The following is a 15379-nucleotide window of genomic DNA, read 5'->3' as shown; positions in this document are numbered from 1 at the left end:
GTCTCCTTTTTGGACATAAACTTCTGGCATTTGTGGATTTTCCTGACACTAGGAAGTAAGAAATTATTTCCCAAGAAGTATCATTCATCCTCTCCAGGCAATTCCCCTTTTCCTATCCACCAATTCCTCCTTTGCATTCTGGGAAATTTCCCCTCTCAGAAATATCACTTACTTCCTTTAAAAATGTCACTTCTGCTTTTCAGGAATTTCCGAGGTATTTGAGGCAATTTCCTCCTTGCTTTCATGGAATTTCCTTCCCTCAAGTTCTAGGCTATCCTCCCTATAGTCTGGTAGGAAATTTCCCCATTGCTTTCTAGAAATTCCGTGAATATTTCCCCTTTTGCTTTCAAGGACTTGCTCCTAGACCTCACATGGAAATTCCTACATTATCTTACAGAAAATTTCCCTTTTTGTTATCCAGGATATTTACCTTTCTAGGATGGTTTCCAGGAATTCCCCTTTTAGTTGCCAGTGTTTTTCCTTTTGTTTTGCAGGACTTTTCCCCCAGGGTTTTAGGAAATTCCATCCTTCTTTTCTAGGAAAGTCCACAAGCCAAAATTTACCCAGGACAGGGGCATTTGGCAGATCCAGCAAAATGGATCTGCCAATTTAAGGGCAGTGAACACCATGAAACCCAAAGAGGAGCCAGGAGAGCCAGCAGAGGGTGGGAGTGAGGGACAAGGCTGACTTGGACAAGGTAAGACTGGAAAGGGCCCGGGGTGGGTGGAGGACCCTGTGCCAGAGGAACAGGTGGGAAGAACCAGGAGTGGTGCTGGCTGCTGGCTGCTGCCCCAGGGACAAGCAGCACCTGCAGGGAGGGGAGCAGAGGTGTGTTTATTTACTTTCATTCCTCAATGCTGCAATCAGTGCAGAGCAGTTTCAGTTAATAGATGATTAATTAAATTGATGGGAATTCTCCCATTTTAAACTTTCTTTTTTCTTTTTGCAAGCAGGACCCTGCCTGCCTGGAGAGGGGGGTACCTGTCCTGCATAGCCACAGCTGTTGTCCCCTGCCACCTCTCCAGGTCCTGCTGGCTCAGGGACATGTCCAGGAAGCTAAAAATCAGCCTCATTTGGGTCACCAGCTCCTGCACGTGGAAGAAGAGCCAGAGATTTCAGGAGGAAGAGTCAGCTTTACAAAGTTGCTTTTAAAAGCATTCCAAAGGACAAGGAGAGCTTTCCCTGAACTTCAGCCCTTCACTGCACCAAATTTTTCCCCAAAATTAACCCCACCATACAAATCTGCACCCCATGCATATCCCTGCAGCCACAAGTCACCCAGTTTCAGGGTATCCCCTGAAAGGAAGAAGGGCAAGCTGAAACACCACAAGTTTTATCAGCAAGGTCTCTTTTGTGGACCCTTCCTGTAAATCAAAAAGCAGCAAGGAATGGGGCATCTTAAAGAAAAAAATAAAAGAAACCTTTCTCTTTTAATCCACCCAAGGGAAATCCAGAGCAAGAGCAGCATCACAGCACGACACACAGCACAGACATCTATCATTGCCTTTGCACAGATTCCTTCCCAGATACACAGAGAAGTCATTAAGAAAAAAGAAAAAAAAAAAGAAAATTATTTACATATGCAAAGTGACAAGTAACAAATCAGCCACAGAACAACTTTTTCAAAGAGAAAAAGGATCCATCGAGGAAGAAGGCCCTCAACATACAAGTTTCACAAAAGCCTAACCCAAGAATGGTGAAACAGAGGTGGTTTTCTGTCAAACATTAAAAACAAGGATATTTTTAAAATTAATTTAAATACACATTCAAAACACAAACACCAAGCAGGCGCCTGGAGAATAAAGCAAAAAGTAGGAATGAAAAGTGAATTCAACCAGTTTAATTTCAACACCAAAGTTGGGTGGATCACACCAAATGGAATAAATAATGGAGAAGATCACACTGGGTTGGTAGATCTCACACTTCAAATCATTTAAACGAGAATTAAGTACACAGCCCAAGAGAGTACTGAATGAGGAATTCCTCTGACAAGTGACATCAGCTGGGGCAGTGTCCCTTTGACAGAGCAGGTCTTAGGTGTGGATTTGCCCCCTGCCACCGGTCCCCACCCCAGGGGCAAACAGGATGTTCTGGTGCTGCAGAGGATTCACCCCTCAAGTGATGGACATACAAACAGCTCCTTGCTCAGAGGATGTGAACCCTCTGCCTCTCCCACACCCGCTGGCTCCAGCCACACCCAAGGCAAACATCAGGACACAACCAGAGCTTGTGTTCTCACCTGGCAGGGTGAGCCCACAGGGGCAGCATTTCTACTGCGGCTCCACGCGGTTGGGCAGCGCCAGAGCCGGAGCCAGTGCCTTCTTCCACACACCCGGGGTCAGGCTGGGAAAAAATCACATCAGCTGATCTACACCTGCAGCCACAGCTTTATCGCCCGAGGGGTGGGCAGGCTGAAGGAATGTAAGTGGCTTCTTGTTTGGTTTTCCCTCCCCACAACCCTGAATTAAAAAACAAAACAAAAAGCAACCCAAACAAAAGAAAGAATCAAAACAGAACTAAAGAAAGTCCCCACAAAACAAAACAACAAAAAAAAGCAAAACCAAAAAATAAACCACCCATAAAACAAACAAATAAAACAACAACAAAAAGCCCCAAAAAAACCAACCCAAAACAAAAATAACTTGATCCCAAGTTCCTCTCCCTTCCATGCCTGTAACCAAGCAGGGAAGCACCTTTGGACATTCATGTGATCCCACAGACATGTTCCCTACAGAGCAGACACCTTATTTCTGCACCTCACCAAGATGTGCCTGTGACACCTAGTTAGGAGGGACATCCCTTCGCTTTAAAACAAAAATAATTACAAAATAGGAACAATCAGAATTCATTTAAGTCCAACTAGTTTTTTAAAAGGGAAAAGGGAGGACTGAAGGTTTCCAGGCCAAGGAACTTGCCAGATCCAGCATCCCTCCCACCCCTACCTCCAGCAGCAACGAGATAAGCCCCCTTTGTGCAGCATTCACTCTTGACCCTAGGTCAGCGGACCAAGAAGGTGCTAAGGGGACACAGCTGCCCCTCCAGCTCCTCCTCAGACAGCTGGCAGCTCCAGGAACAAAGAGAAACTGAGGTGGATGAGGGTTGAAGTTATTTCTTTCCCATCTCTCCTCCTCCCCAAGACTGAGAGGAGACTTCTGGGTCTGCAAGCCCAGTCTGTGCTTACCAGTGTCCTTAAGAATGACAATTTAAAACCAAAAACCAGGAAATTAAAAAGGGAGATGCATAATTAAGTATTGTCCGTGGAAGGAGCGGGAGGGGGCAGGTTCCAGAGGCAGCAGAGAAGGGACTCTCTCCCTCCCTCGTTTCCCATCTGGGCACCAGGTCCCTTCGCGTCCCGGCGCGAACCCTTTGTGCTGTTGCTCTGACATCGATGGACACGGATGGCGGACACGGGGATGAATCCAGCGCTGCAGAGGGCGGAGGGCACACGCCAGGGCTAGGCCCGGTGCTTGGGGAGCATGTCCAGCAGGAATTCCGCGATGCCGACGAAGTAGACAACTTGTGCAATGCCGAAGAGAGGAGCAATGACCAGGGCTCGGCAGTAGGCCCCTTTGAAGAAGGCCGTGGGCCCTTCCCTCTGCCAGATCTTCCTGGGGAGCAATGGCACAGACTGGTAAGAGTCCATCCCCCGCTCCACCATGCCAGGAGAGCCCCTGCCCACGCCCTGCCTTTCTGCCTCCCTCCAGAGATCACCCATCCCTGCCCAAGTGCTCTGCAAGTGGCCATGCAGAAACTGGCCCCATCCCTGCATCTGGCTAGACACAGGAGTGGCTGCCTGTGTCTGCAAGTGCAGCTAAGACAACCCCATGCTGCATCAAGAGGTGCCCCTGCTCAAAAGCTCCACCCTCAGCATGGGACAGAGCCAGATGGCAACAGATTCTGGCTACCACAGAAACACAAAAGTAGAAGTCCCTTTGTGTTTTGAAGCAGCCAGACCACAGTTTAGCAAAGGATCAGAGGATAATGCAGCTGGGGACAGCCCACTCTGGCAGTGGTCCTGCAGACATTGTGCAGAGCAGTCCCAGGAAGGATATCAGACTCAATACTGTAGGATTTTCCAACAGCAGGGCCTTGGGAGAGACTACCACAGCATTGCCTCCCTTTGCAGAAATAAAATCTCAGTCTTATGACTACTGGGGTTTGGACAGAAATATTTAAATATAAATGCTATATTCTTCTCGCTCAATGTGGGAAGAAGTTCTCTTTTATAAAACTATATATACACATCTGCTCATATATCTCTATATACCTCCAGATAGACAGAGAGATTGATAAAAGCATAGGTTCAGAGGGAACAGGAAGCACAGCTGCTGGCTGGCTCTAGCAGCTGCAGTGCCTGCCTGATGAGGTGCTCTGTCATGAGGAGCCTTACTTGGTGCAGTCCAGGATCCCCGAGTAGGTGTCCTCATTCACTCCTCTCTGCAAGGACTGCAGCCGTGTTTTGACCACTGGGGAGGGAAAGAGGGGAGACACTGGGGGTGAGGTGAGCACTGGGGGCACAGCAGGCAAGAGCCACCCCGAGAGCAATGTCTTTGAAATGGTCAAAACAAAACTACCAAGAATACAGACCATTTTCATATATTTATCAGGGAAAACAAACCCATTCCTTTACAAATGGATAAAAGAAACACAAAGCCACCCAAACCCCAATCCCTCTTACTGTGATCGAGGTTTCAAAAGTTGACTTAAGCTTTAAACTTTCCAAATTCAGATATCTCTCTGCAAAGTGGGAACTTATTTTCAAATGCTCATCTCCTTCAGGAAGATGTATCTAAAATACACAATTCTGCTCCTACATTTCTTTACACCTTGGAGCATGTGCAGTGTTGAGGAGAGAGCAGTTACTTCCTGGTGTTTTTCACAAGAGAGAAACCAAGGTGGTCTATAAAGCAGATGCTGTGGAGCAGGAGAAAAGGCCACAGATCTGAGGCTTCCCTGTTTGTCTCAGACCATACAGTTCTAAATGGTCTGCATATTACCACTCCACATGGAAATGTGCTTTCCTGCCAAGAATAACTGAAATGAATGACACCCTCTTCCTGACATACCTAACAAGTACCAAAAACCTCTGTGTAAGCTGTGGCCAAAGTTGCAGCTCAGCTGAACTCCCACCATCAGAGCTGGAGGCAGCAGAGCTGTCCCTTTCTGTGTGCCCACGCTGCAAAAAGGCTGGCACAGTTGCTCTCCCCCTGACCTGGCCCAGCCTGGGCCTCGGACTCCTGTCACTTGGCACCAGGCCACCACTGGGGACTCACCATCGCAAGGGTTGACAGCCACTGCAGCCGTACTGCCAGCCACACATCCCGAGAGGAAGGACACGTAGAACGGAGCCTTGACGTTGGGGTCCTTCTGGCCCAGCTTGTTCAGGTTTGCAAACAGCGGGAAGTAAACAATGGAGAATGGGACATCCCTGCGGTGGGGCAGGAAAAAAAGGAAGAAAGCACAAGGATGAGCAAAGTCACTGTGAACACAAACAAACTGAGCAAAGGAAGAGCTGCAAGCCTCACACACTGGCAGCACAGCCATGAGTGCAAAGCAGATATCCTGGCTCTGTGATTGCAGTGCAGACAGGGCCTGAAACTCAGTGGGGCAAAAGTGACTGCACAAAGGAAAACAGGCCCATGGGAGGCATGCAGCCCAGCAGGATCAATGGGCTCCCCCTTTTTTCAACGCTCAAACCAAAGATGCCAGCACATTCAGAGGCCAATTGTTTTGACTACTTTTGTTAATTCAGAGAGTTTCCATCCTGCCCTCCATCCTCCTGAGTGCTGCTTCAGTTCTACCTTTGTTAAAGCCAGAGGAGAGTCACACCGTGAAAGCCCAGGCACAGAGTGTCAGAGCAGGCACCGGTCCTTGCAACCAACATGCTCTGTGGCCAGCTCCTCTTGCACACTCTGGGTCTCAGGCTGACACTTTTACTTTGCCAGCTCACAAGGACTTTCTGTATACCATGAAAATACAGACCATGGGGCAAGACAAAAACCTTTCACTGAAAGCAGCAGAATTAAATCTCCCAAGAACAAAAAGATACCCTCCCTCACTTCTCTGACCTTCCCTTCTTTAATGTACAAAACCTGCGCATGGAAACAGAACCAAACCCAGCCCACGCCCGCTGAAGCCAACACCTCCTTTTAGGCTCATCCCTGGGATGGGTGGTGCCTTAGGCCTGTGCTCCAGCCCGTCGTACCTCAGCAGCGTGGCTCCCAGGCCCTTGTAGAGTCCGGCGATGCCTTTGCTCCGCAGCAGCTCCCTGGTTAACTGCATCGCCGTGGGGCGCCTTTCCTCGGCCGCCGCCTCGGCCGCCGCCGCCGCGGGGGACGAGGAGATGTGTGCCTGCGCCGCCATCAGCTTCCTCTGGGCCGCTGGGGAGAGAGCCGGCGCCGTCAGCACCTCCTGCGCCCGGACCGCATCCCCGGGGCAGCACAGCGTGCACACAAGGGCCAGCAGGGCACCCTGCAAGCTTCCCCCACTCTGCCCATCTCCCTCAGCCCATCCCGGGCGCTGACGGTGCTGCCACACCGCAATGCTGTCTGCTCACTGTCCCAGCAGCTGCTCTGCCCGAGCAGGGGCATCCTGTCATGCACCATCTCTGCAGGGCAGAGAACAGGAGCTGCTGTGAGCGGGCAGGGGACAGATCCTGCTTCCAGGTGTGTCCCTGAGCTGCCAGTGTAACAAACAAGATGTTCATAAACGAGACAGCTTCCCAAGTCCTGTTCTTTGCCTCCCTCCCCTGAAAGCAATCATGAACCTGGGGAGTTTCTCAGTCACATTTATAAACACATCCTGGTTTCTCCCGCTTTTCCAACTGATGCACTTCAGCCCTTTGGCCAGAAGATGGAGAGCACTTCAATCTGTAAGTAATCCCCGGCACTCCACAGCTCCCCTGCCACACAGGGAACAGGCTGTTCGCAGCATCGGAAACCTCTCCTGAACCCTCAAACCACGGCTTAAATCCTTCCAACATTTTAAAATAATACGCACAAAGAGGATAAGGTCTGCGGTAAAACCAGTGAAGAGAGAAAAGGAAAAAGTAAATCCGTGATTATTCAGGAATGCCACATCAAATGAGAGATTAAAGGACAAATTGGCCCATTTTCCAGGAAGGACCATGAACACGGTATCTAACAGCGTCATGCAGGGCTCTTGGGAAGCGAGGCCATAGCCCAGACTGACCTCTGGAAGAGACTAAGGAAAGAGCAAGCAGCTCTTTTCCCCAGTCTCCATGCCAGACTCTGGTCTCAGTTCTCACCAGAAACACTCCAGTGTTTCAGCCAAAAGGCTCACACTCCCTCCTGCCTCTGCCTGCCAGCTCACACCCACAGTCCCAAGAGCCTGATCCCAAACCTCGTTCAAATCCAGTGCACTGGGAGAGTTTTATTTACTGTTTCAACCAAGACAACTGCTGGTTTTGTCAGAGAGAAAAAAAGAGTACAAGGAGAGACAAGTCATTTGGAAATAACACATCCCCCCTTGGGATGCAGTTAGGGAGGTGCTACAGGAGGGTAGAAGAGAGAAAAAATAGACATCAGAAAACATGGAGGTGGAGGAAGCAGCACAGGAAAGGCACTGGAGGATGCTAATCCCTTCTTGGGTGCACAGGATCTAGCAAGTTTGAATCACTCACAACCTGACCATGCAGTCATCTCCCCTGTCTCTCCCTCCACCAACAGCATTTGCTGTTTTGCTTGCCAAGCCTATTGCTTTGAGCAAAAAACCCACCACCTTTTGTAACTGCAAGGGCCTCTGCAAAGCCAGCTGAGCAAAGTGTGGGGGGAAGTAAGCTGGGAAGAGGTGGAGAAACTTCTGCTATATCTGTGCTATCTCTGATGTGAGAGAGCAGGGGTAGGGAAAAGGGTTTTCTCCACTCATCCTCTCAGCTCTGCCTTGAAAGCCCAGTCCCAGCTCTTCCCCCCCTCCCTGCTCAGGGCACAGGGAAGAAAAGTCCACGTACCAATGCGTCCTGCATCCTGCAGCTGGATTTTGAGCATCTCCATGGGAGTGGTGACAATCACCTGGCAGGTACCCGCGCCACAGCCTGCCAGCATCTCCCTCAGCAGCGTCAGCTTTTTCCTGTCCGAAGAGAAGAGAGAAAGAGTCCATCAGAGGAGGTGGCCTGGAGTAACACTTGGGCAGCTGGGGACAAGGCTCATCTCTGACCCTGGGGGTTACAGGAAAGGCAGCCAAGGGGGCAGCAGAACCTGCTAGGCCTGACAGTTCAGCACAGTCCAGGCTTGGCATCTCTGCCAGCACCACCTGACCTGGAGAACAGACTCATTTTTGTCCCCAGAAACAGAACATTCAGAAAAGCCACAAGCCCCATCAGAACAGCCCCAGACAGGAGCACACAGCCCCCTCCACCCACAGCCAGAGGACTGCAGCTCTCTCCCAGCCTGATGGTGCCCCTGGTCATGGCACAGCTTTCAGAAAGGGTATCACTTCAGAGGGCAGCAGAGGACCTGAGCATTAAGGGGGATAAGCAGCTTTCCTCCTGCCAGTTTAGTCCTTTAAAAATTGTCAACAAACACAGACCACAGGACAAGGAGCAAGGAGGGAAGGTATTCCACTTGCTCCTTTGGGGTTCTCTGAGAAAAGCAAAGTAAATGAACAGTGAATATGAATCAGGGAGGCAGTTCCTCTGTGGTTGGGAGCTGCTTCATCTTACCAGGTTTTCCAAACCTGAAAAAATAGCCTTTGCATTAAACTGGTCCTCCCTGAGAGACAAGGGATGGTATGGACCTCCAGCAAAGAAGATTTGTTCATTCTCTGCACTAGAGCAGCGACTATCAGCAACATGTTCTCACCCAGCAAAATGCAGCATTTCATTGTTCCCTCCATTCCAAAGCTACTAAAGAGCCCAGCTAAGAATAAAAAGTGGAACTCAGGATGCAAAACCTCATAAAGTTTCAATTTTCAGAAAGTGATGTGTTTTTGCCTCATAAAAAAACCTCACGGCAAGTCAGAAAACACTGACTTGATTAAAACGTCCATCTGACCTGCACTTTTCTAAAAGAGTTCAAAAAAGAAGCGTGTATAAATCACACAGCCAGAGAGAAACAGCCTCCTCTTTTTCCTGTTTTAAATGCAAGTACTATTTTTACCTCCCCCAGCCCTGCTCCACAGCAATACCTCATCCTAACCCGCTCAAGGCGCACCCCCCACACTGTGGTATTCCCCAAGCCCTTGCACAGCCCAGGCACGCTCCCCTGCCAGGGGCTTCACAAGCACACACTCAGCACAGCTGTGGGCCAGCAAAGCAGCTTCAATGCCAGTCCTACAGGAAAGGGAGGGCAGATGCACTGTAATCCTGCTGGCCCACCACGTAAGCTGGGCCGATTTCTCCACCTCTCATCTTCTCCGGAGAGGATACGAGAGCAGGGGATTAGAGGCACAGAGCCACAACAGAGATTACCAGTGACTAAATATAGAGCTCTCCTATGAGGCTAAAGAAGGAATATTTCAGTCTCCCCTCTCCAAATTTCCCCACAGATGAGGAGCTGCAAAGAACAATCCCTCCCATGGAGTTACCCACACGGGTGCTGAAGTGTGCACAGCAAGCCTTTCTGGAGGTATGGGGGAACTAGGGTGTGCACATCTAGAGGTCCCCACTGCCACTGCCACTTGGAGGTGGCCAGCTGGTGGCTTCTGGGTGGCCTGAAGCACAGCACCAGTCTCTGGAGGGGCTCAATGAGTTTCAGTCAGCAGCAAGGCTGCACAGCCCCCAGCCTGGCTGTGGGAAAAGGCAAGTCACCCAAAGGAGCTGCCTGCCAGAATCTCTCTTTGGCACAGCAGAGCACCTCCCACTTTAGCAAGAGCCCTGGAGCAGCCCTGGAGAACATATCTTCTGGCTTTCACCCAGGGTGACTGCTTTGATAACCAATTCAAAAGATCAGGAAGATCTGGCCTACATATTCATCTTGGACCACTATCCCAGCCAGCTAAAGTCAGCCCTGATTTGACTGAACTCCATGGAACTATGCCAGTATGACCCAAGGAAAGATTTACGCATGTGGGTGTATTTCAGAGATGTCAAACAGGTACATCAAAAGCATCTAGAACAAGGGCTTTCAGCTTTTGGTTTGCACAGCCTGGGAACTGGGTAGAGTCCAAGAATAAAAGTAGCTTAAGATAAGCAAATCTTTTGACAGGAGGTTTAAAAGTTGCCATACAGGGGTCAAACTGCCTTTGCAAAACCTCACCAGTCTGCACATGAAAGAAGTCTGAAAACTGTTCATCTCTAGACAACAAAGGGGTTGAAATATTTAAGGCACCACGGGCCTTATCCTCAGTGGTTTAAAAACTGGCACATCTCAATGAACTTCAAAAGCAGCAACACCAGCAAAGATCTGGTCCTACAAATGCAGAAACCATCTTTTATCACACCAAGAGAGTGTTAAATATAGCATATACATAATGGCTCAAATTCTGCACTGGCAGAAATCAGTTGTTCAACATTTTTTACTGACATACTATTAATTTCTGACAAATCAAAAACATCAAATGGGAAAGGGAGGCAACTCATGCTTGATTTCAATTAAAGTTTCAAACTAGAGCTGAAAAATAAAGTAAAAAAGCAGGAACTAGGGGTTTATGGAAGGCTTTTTGGGAGCAATCAGTTTTGTCAAGTTTCTGAAAAATCTTGGCCGTGTAGGAATTTACTGTGTTTGGGCAGGGACCAGAACCAGCCATTCTGGAATCAGGATGACATTTCCAGAGAGGAAATCTCTGAGCTAAAGGAACATCCAGACAAAGCAATCAGTTTCTATGTCCTACCCAAGAGGCTACTTAGCTGTCCCCAACTTAGACATCACCTTCCTCACTCACAGAATAACCTCTGCCTCTGTCTGTCAGCCCAAGAGGTTGTAGAAAGCTCCCCAGGAGTTTCAAAGCAGACAGAGCCAGTTCCTTTCAAACAATTTAAATAGTGGGTCTTTGATATGTATTAGAAGGCCAGCACACAGGAGTTGTCCTTCAAAGGAAGAGCACCCTCTCTGCCACAGTCACAGGGGGATGTGCAAAGTGCCAGTCAGTCCCTTTAATCCAATGCCTGATTTTCCAAGGGGGAACAACAAGCTACTGCAACTTCAGAAAGGCTGGAGCTATGATGCTGGAAATGTAAAAGCAATACAGTTCCCACTACAAGCTCCTGCTCACTTCTAGTGCCAGCTCAAAAATGCCACAGACAAGCCAAATAAAGTACCGATGTGGAACAGATACATCTCAAAGTAACACTGCCAGATTAAATCTGGAAGTCATTATCCCAGGTATGTGCAGGAGCTCTGTGTTGTGTGTTTGGACTAAATCAAGAGGAGGATGACTCTCTACCTGCATCAGTTTTGCCCTGGCAGGAAATCCCAAGTGTTTTGTTCCAATGTGAACATTTGTGGAAGTGAACAATGGACAGGGTAACATGACTGAGCATGTTGAACAAAGATACAGCCCACACTTCGTCCCAAGACACGTGCCTGGAATGATGACAAGGACACTGCTCCTCCCATGGGTGCGTTCTGTGATTAAACAGCACATCTCTATCTCCCTCTAGATTAACAGTTGAAAGTGCATTTACTTTTTGGCTGACCTTTGATGTCAACAGCTTCAACCCACAGAAACTGCCTGGCCTCTGTGCACTGAATAAAAGAGCTCTCCCCAAACAGCTGCTCCTGAATTGGCACAGTGACATTATCAGCTCCTGTCTCCTTCTCAAGGGGAAGGGAGAGATTTCCCTGCTTCCAAGTCTGAGTGAGTTGGATGAGGGTTACCTACATTAAAGAAGTCATCCAGCTGCAGGAGAGGCTGCCTGGGCACACTAGTGCCAAAGAAAGACCAAGCACAGTGTGTGCAGGGTGATACAGCAGTTCAGCACCAGGACTAGCAGCAGGATTCCTTCTTCCTAAACTTTACAGCCTGACTAAGAGCATTCTGCAGCTCAAGGATCAACCAGGCCATGCAATCAATACTTAAACTCATGCCACAGAAGAGATGGGCCAAGTATTTTAGGAGTGCCTGGAAGAAGAGCAGATGAAGGAAAGAGCCCTGGGGAGATGCATCAGCTGGGAAGGCAATGGACAACAAGCTCCAGTCTCCACATCTGTGTAAGACTGAAGGAAAAGCCTTGCTTGTCCCAGGATTACTAGTTGGCTATTTCTCTTTCCTGTGCAAAGATACAAGACAGGAGGAAGCAGAATGGAAGAAAATTTGCTAGAATCAGCAAAGGCAGAATTAAGTCAGCCATGCTGGTCTTCCTAGGAATGTGAGCTGCTAAGACAGCAGATTGCCAGCCTTTGCTTCAGAACAGCAAACAAAATAAAGGTCAAGATTAAAGAGGACAGGATAAGTAAAGGAATAACACCTTGGAGAAGAGCAGCAGGAAACTCATCCAGGGACACGGGCAAGTTTTTATGAGCAGCGAATTGCTGATGTAAGAAGGCATGAGACACTTTTTACTGCAGCCAAGCAGAATATGTAACCAAGAACCTGAAAAATGAACAAAACCTGGCAAACACATGCCCAAACGAAACAGCTATCTGGTACTCCACACTTTGGAGATAAACAAGAAACCTTGTAGGACACTTTAAAAGAACAGATTTTATTGAGTGTTTAACACCCAGATTCAAAGAGGATATAAAAAGCAGGCACTTCCTTAAATCAAAGATGCCTTACACACTGAGCACCCAATAATCAATTATGTACTTTAAATGCTGGTGTACTATCAATCTAAATTGCCTTCTCAGCTTCATACCCAAGTGCTCACTTAGTCCTGGTGACTCCTCACACCCTCTGTTCTGGACCATGAAGCCATTCCTGTTTTAACAGCAGCCATGAGACTGAGTCTCTCAACATACACAGCTTTAAAAAGCCAGAGTTAAAAACATCCCATCTGTTTCCAGCGGCCTGAAGACTGGAAGTTTCCCCTCTCTCCACATTCTGCCTTCCCTAGCCTAGTGAAAACTCTGCCCCACAGAATGACACAGGAACAAAGACCTGCCTCGAGACTCTTCTGTGGGTCACCTTCTTCTCCTGGGAACTGCTGAGGCTCTTAGGTCAAAATCATCACAGGAAATCACTTGACCTTTATCACCTTTTTCAATCACGGCCATGTGGTGTCCTTCAAGTTTTTCAGTATCTTGGTCTCCCTCCTCTCCTCCATGGCATAGCAAGCATGTTTTCAGCACCCACATGACTCACTCAGGCCTCCCTCCTTCCTAAATGACCAGGACAGCTTGGGAGGACCAACTCAGTTTTGTTTCTTGAGAAAACAAAAAGCTCTAGCTGTAGGCTGTCGTAATGGCCTTGACATCAAAATAGAAACTGGCAAAGCAGCAGAAATGACGTCCCCCAGCCTGTAAGCACACATGCTCCCTGCACAAAAAGGAGGGAAAAAGCATGGTAGGGGCAGGAGTGCCTCCCTGAGTTAGTCTCAGGGTGGAGAGAGCTGCAGGAACACACACCTGCAAACTCAGGGAGAGAGCTGCACCAGCAAGGGCATGAGGTCCCTTGTGAGGACCTGCTGCCCCAACGCTTTACCTCCAGCAGTGTCTAAGAGCAGAGTCAGGGGAAAGGGAGTCTAGCATAAACCTGTAGTGATAACATCCCTAAAATACTCTTCCAGCAATTTGCAGTCAGAAGCTTCCTACACCACAGGTGCTGTTTTCAGTCTAGCCTTTCAAAAATAGGCTTTATGCCACTTTTTTATCCTAGCAGTTTAAATGCAATTTCAACACTAAGTTTTTCAAGATATAAAAATAAATACATTAATGTACACTGAAAGCTGTTGTTTAACTTGAGGCTCCTTTGAGTCATGCTGGATTTGCCACACTCTGTGGTCCACACATGCTTCTTCCTCTTTCACGTTGAGGTCTATTTTAATACCACATATTTTAATCAGCAAATACTGGTAGAATGTGCACATTTTATCAGAAAAGGATTACCAACTCATGCAATATATTTCATGAAAGACAGGTCCTAGATGCTTAGTACAAAGGCATTCAGTGTAAAGAGGTCTAGAGGACTTCTGCAGCTTTGAGTCAGAGCATTCTTTGGGATACTGACCTAAGGGTACAGCATCTATTGAATATACACAGCAGCCAGACTGGCTTGTGCAAAAAAGGTCTTTGGTGGAGCTGAACCAAGATCTTGCTGATCCAGCCTTACCCTGATCCTAACCCCCTCACTGTGCTTTGCCCAATGCAACACCTTGACTGATGCAATTACATACCAAGAAATGAAACCACATTCACGTGCCAGGAGCTCCAGGCTTCACCTTTCTAACCCCAAGCTATTTTGTTGTTCCTACCTAGGCTTTGGTTGGAATTGTGAAATAGGTGGCCCAGCCTTGTGATGTGCTAGCAGATACCCTGTTGGGTCCTGGGTAGGAGAGGCCTCTAAATTCCAGGACTACAAATCCTGCCCATCTTACTAAGGCAGCTGAGGAGGATGGGACAGAAGCATCCCAAGGGAGAAAACTGCCAGATCCCACATTCATAGCCTATTCCAGCCACAGCAAACCTGCAAGGCATTTTTCTTCCCATCATATTTTGGGGTGACATTTCTAGGTAGAAGCACCTTAAATCATCTACCACAGTAGCACTAAGCTCTGCCTCTCTGGCCAGCTCACACTGGCTACCCTCAAGAGCACAGCTGACCAGATTTCACTCATCCAAGCCTCTCATGGTGGTTAAATGAGATGAGTGACTCTGACTCCCCATGCTGCCCAACTCTTGTCACCTAATTGTGGCTCAAACTCTCTTTTCTCTAAAGGAACTAAAAATGTCCTGTGTTGAGACACAAAGACCTCCCGTTACCTACCTGGGTGGTATCATGCTCCTGCTCTAAGTCACTCTGATGCCAAACTCATCAGTATGTAAGATTTAGGAGAACAGAGTGTCTTGCTCTCAGAAAAATTCCCAATCTCCTTTATTCTGAATTAAGTGCAGCACATCATCTATGTCATGTGTGCACCAGCCAGTGACCCAAAAGTCAAACTGGAAGAGGTCTGAGTGAAAACCTCAGCCGCTCATGGAAACAGCTGCATCCCACTTACCCAAAGACCTGTTCAAAGCTGGACTCAGCACTGAGACACACACACACTTTAGAGGAAGCCTTTACCTCTCATGGTGCAGGACATCGACTGACAGGCATGTCCCTTTTAATGGCCAAAACATCACAGCAGTGGCTGCTCTCCCAGAATGCCAAACATGTTGCAATGCTAGTCTGATTTCTCCATGGAACCATTCCCTTAGTGGCAGCACAAGCTGTGGCAGCTTGGCACTGTTGGGCCTGTACAAGCTACCAAGCCCTCACTTTGTAGGTGGTGGCAAAGAGCTGTGCTGCTGTTTACTGCAGTACACCAAGGTGTGCCGGGCTG

General features: G+C 48.3%; 1 protein-coding gene across 1 annotated transcript in view; it reads right to left on the bottom strand.

The window, feature by feature from the left end:
• Window positions 1–1411: 1411 nt before the first annotated feature.
• Window positions 1412–15379, bottom strand: part of SLC25A22 (solute carrier family 25 member 22) — a 52949-nt gene continuing 38981 nt past the window's right edge. Inside the window, exons 6-10 of the mRNA XM_063398257.1 lie at window positions 7970–8088; window positions 6206–6380; window positions 5274–5428; window positions 4391–4466; window positions 1412–3608 (exon numbers count right to left, since the gene is read on the bottom strand). Coding sequence (XP_063254327.1) covers window positions 3455–3608; window positions 4391–4466; window positions 5274–5428; window positions 6206–6380; window positions 7970–8088 — 679 coding nt within the window. The 3' untranslated portion in view covers window positions 1412–3454. The remainder of the gene's footprint in view (window positions 3609–4390; window positions 4467–5273; window positions 5429–6205; window positions 6381–7969; window positions 8089–15379) is intronic.

Source organism: Prinia subflava, chromosome 5 (genome assembly GCF_021018805.1).
Source record: "Prinia subflava isolate CZ2003 ecotype Zambia chromosome 5, Cam_Psub_1.2, whole genome shotgun sequence".
Classification (NCBI taxonomy): Eukaryota; Metazoa; Chordata; class Aves; order Passeriformes; family Cisticolidae; genus Prinia; species Prinia subflava.
This window is presented reverse-complemented; position numbering and strand designations above follow the sequence as displayed.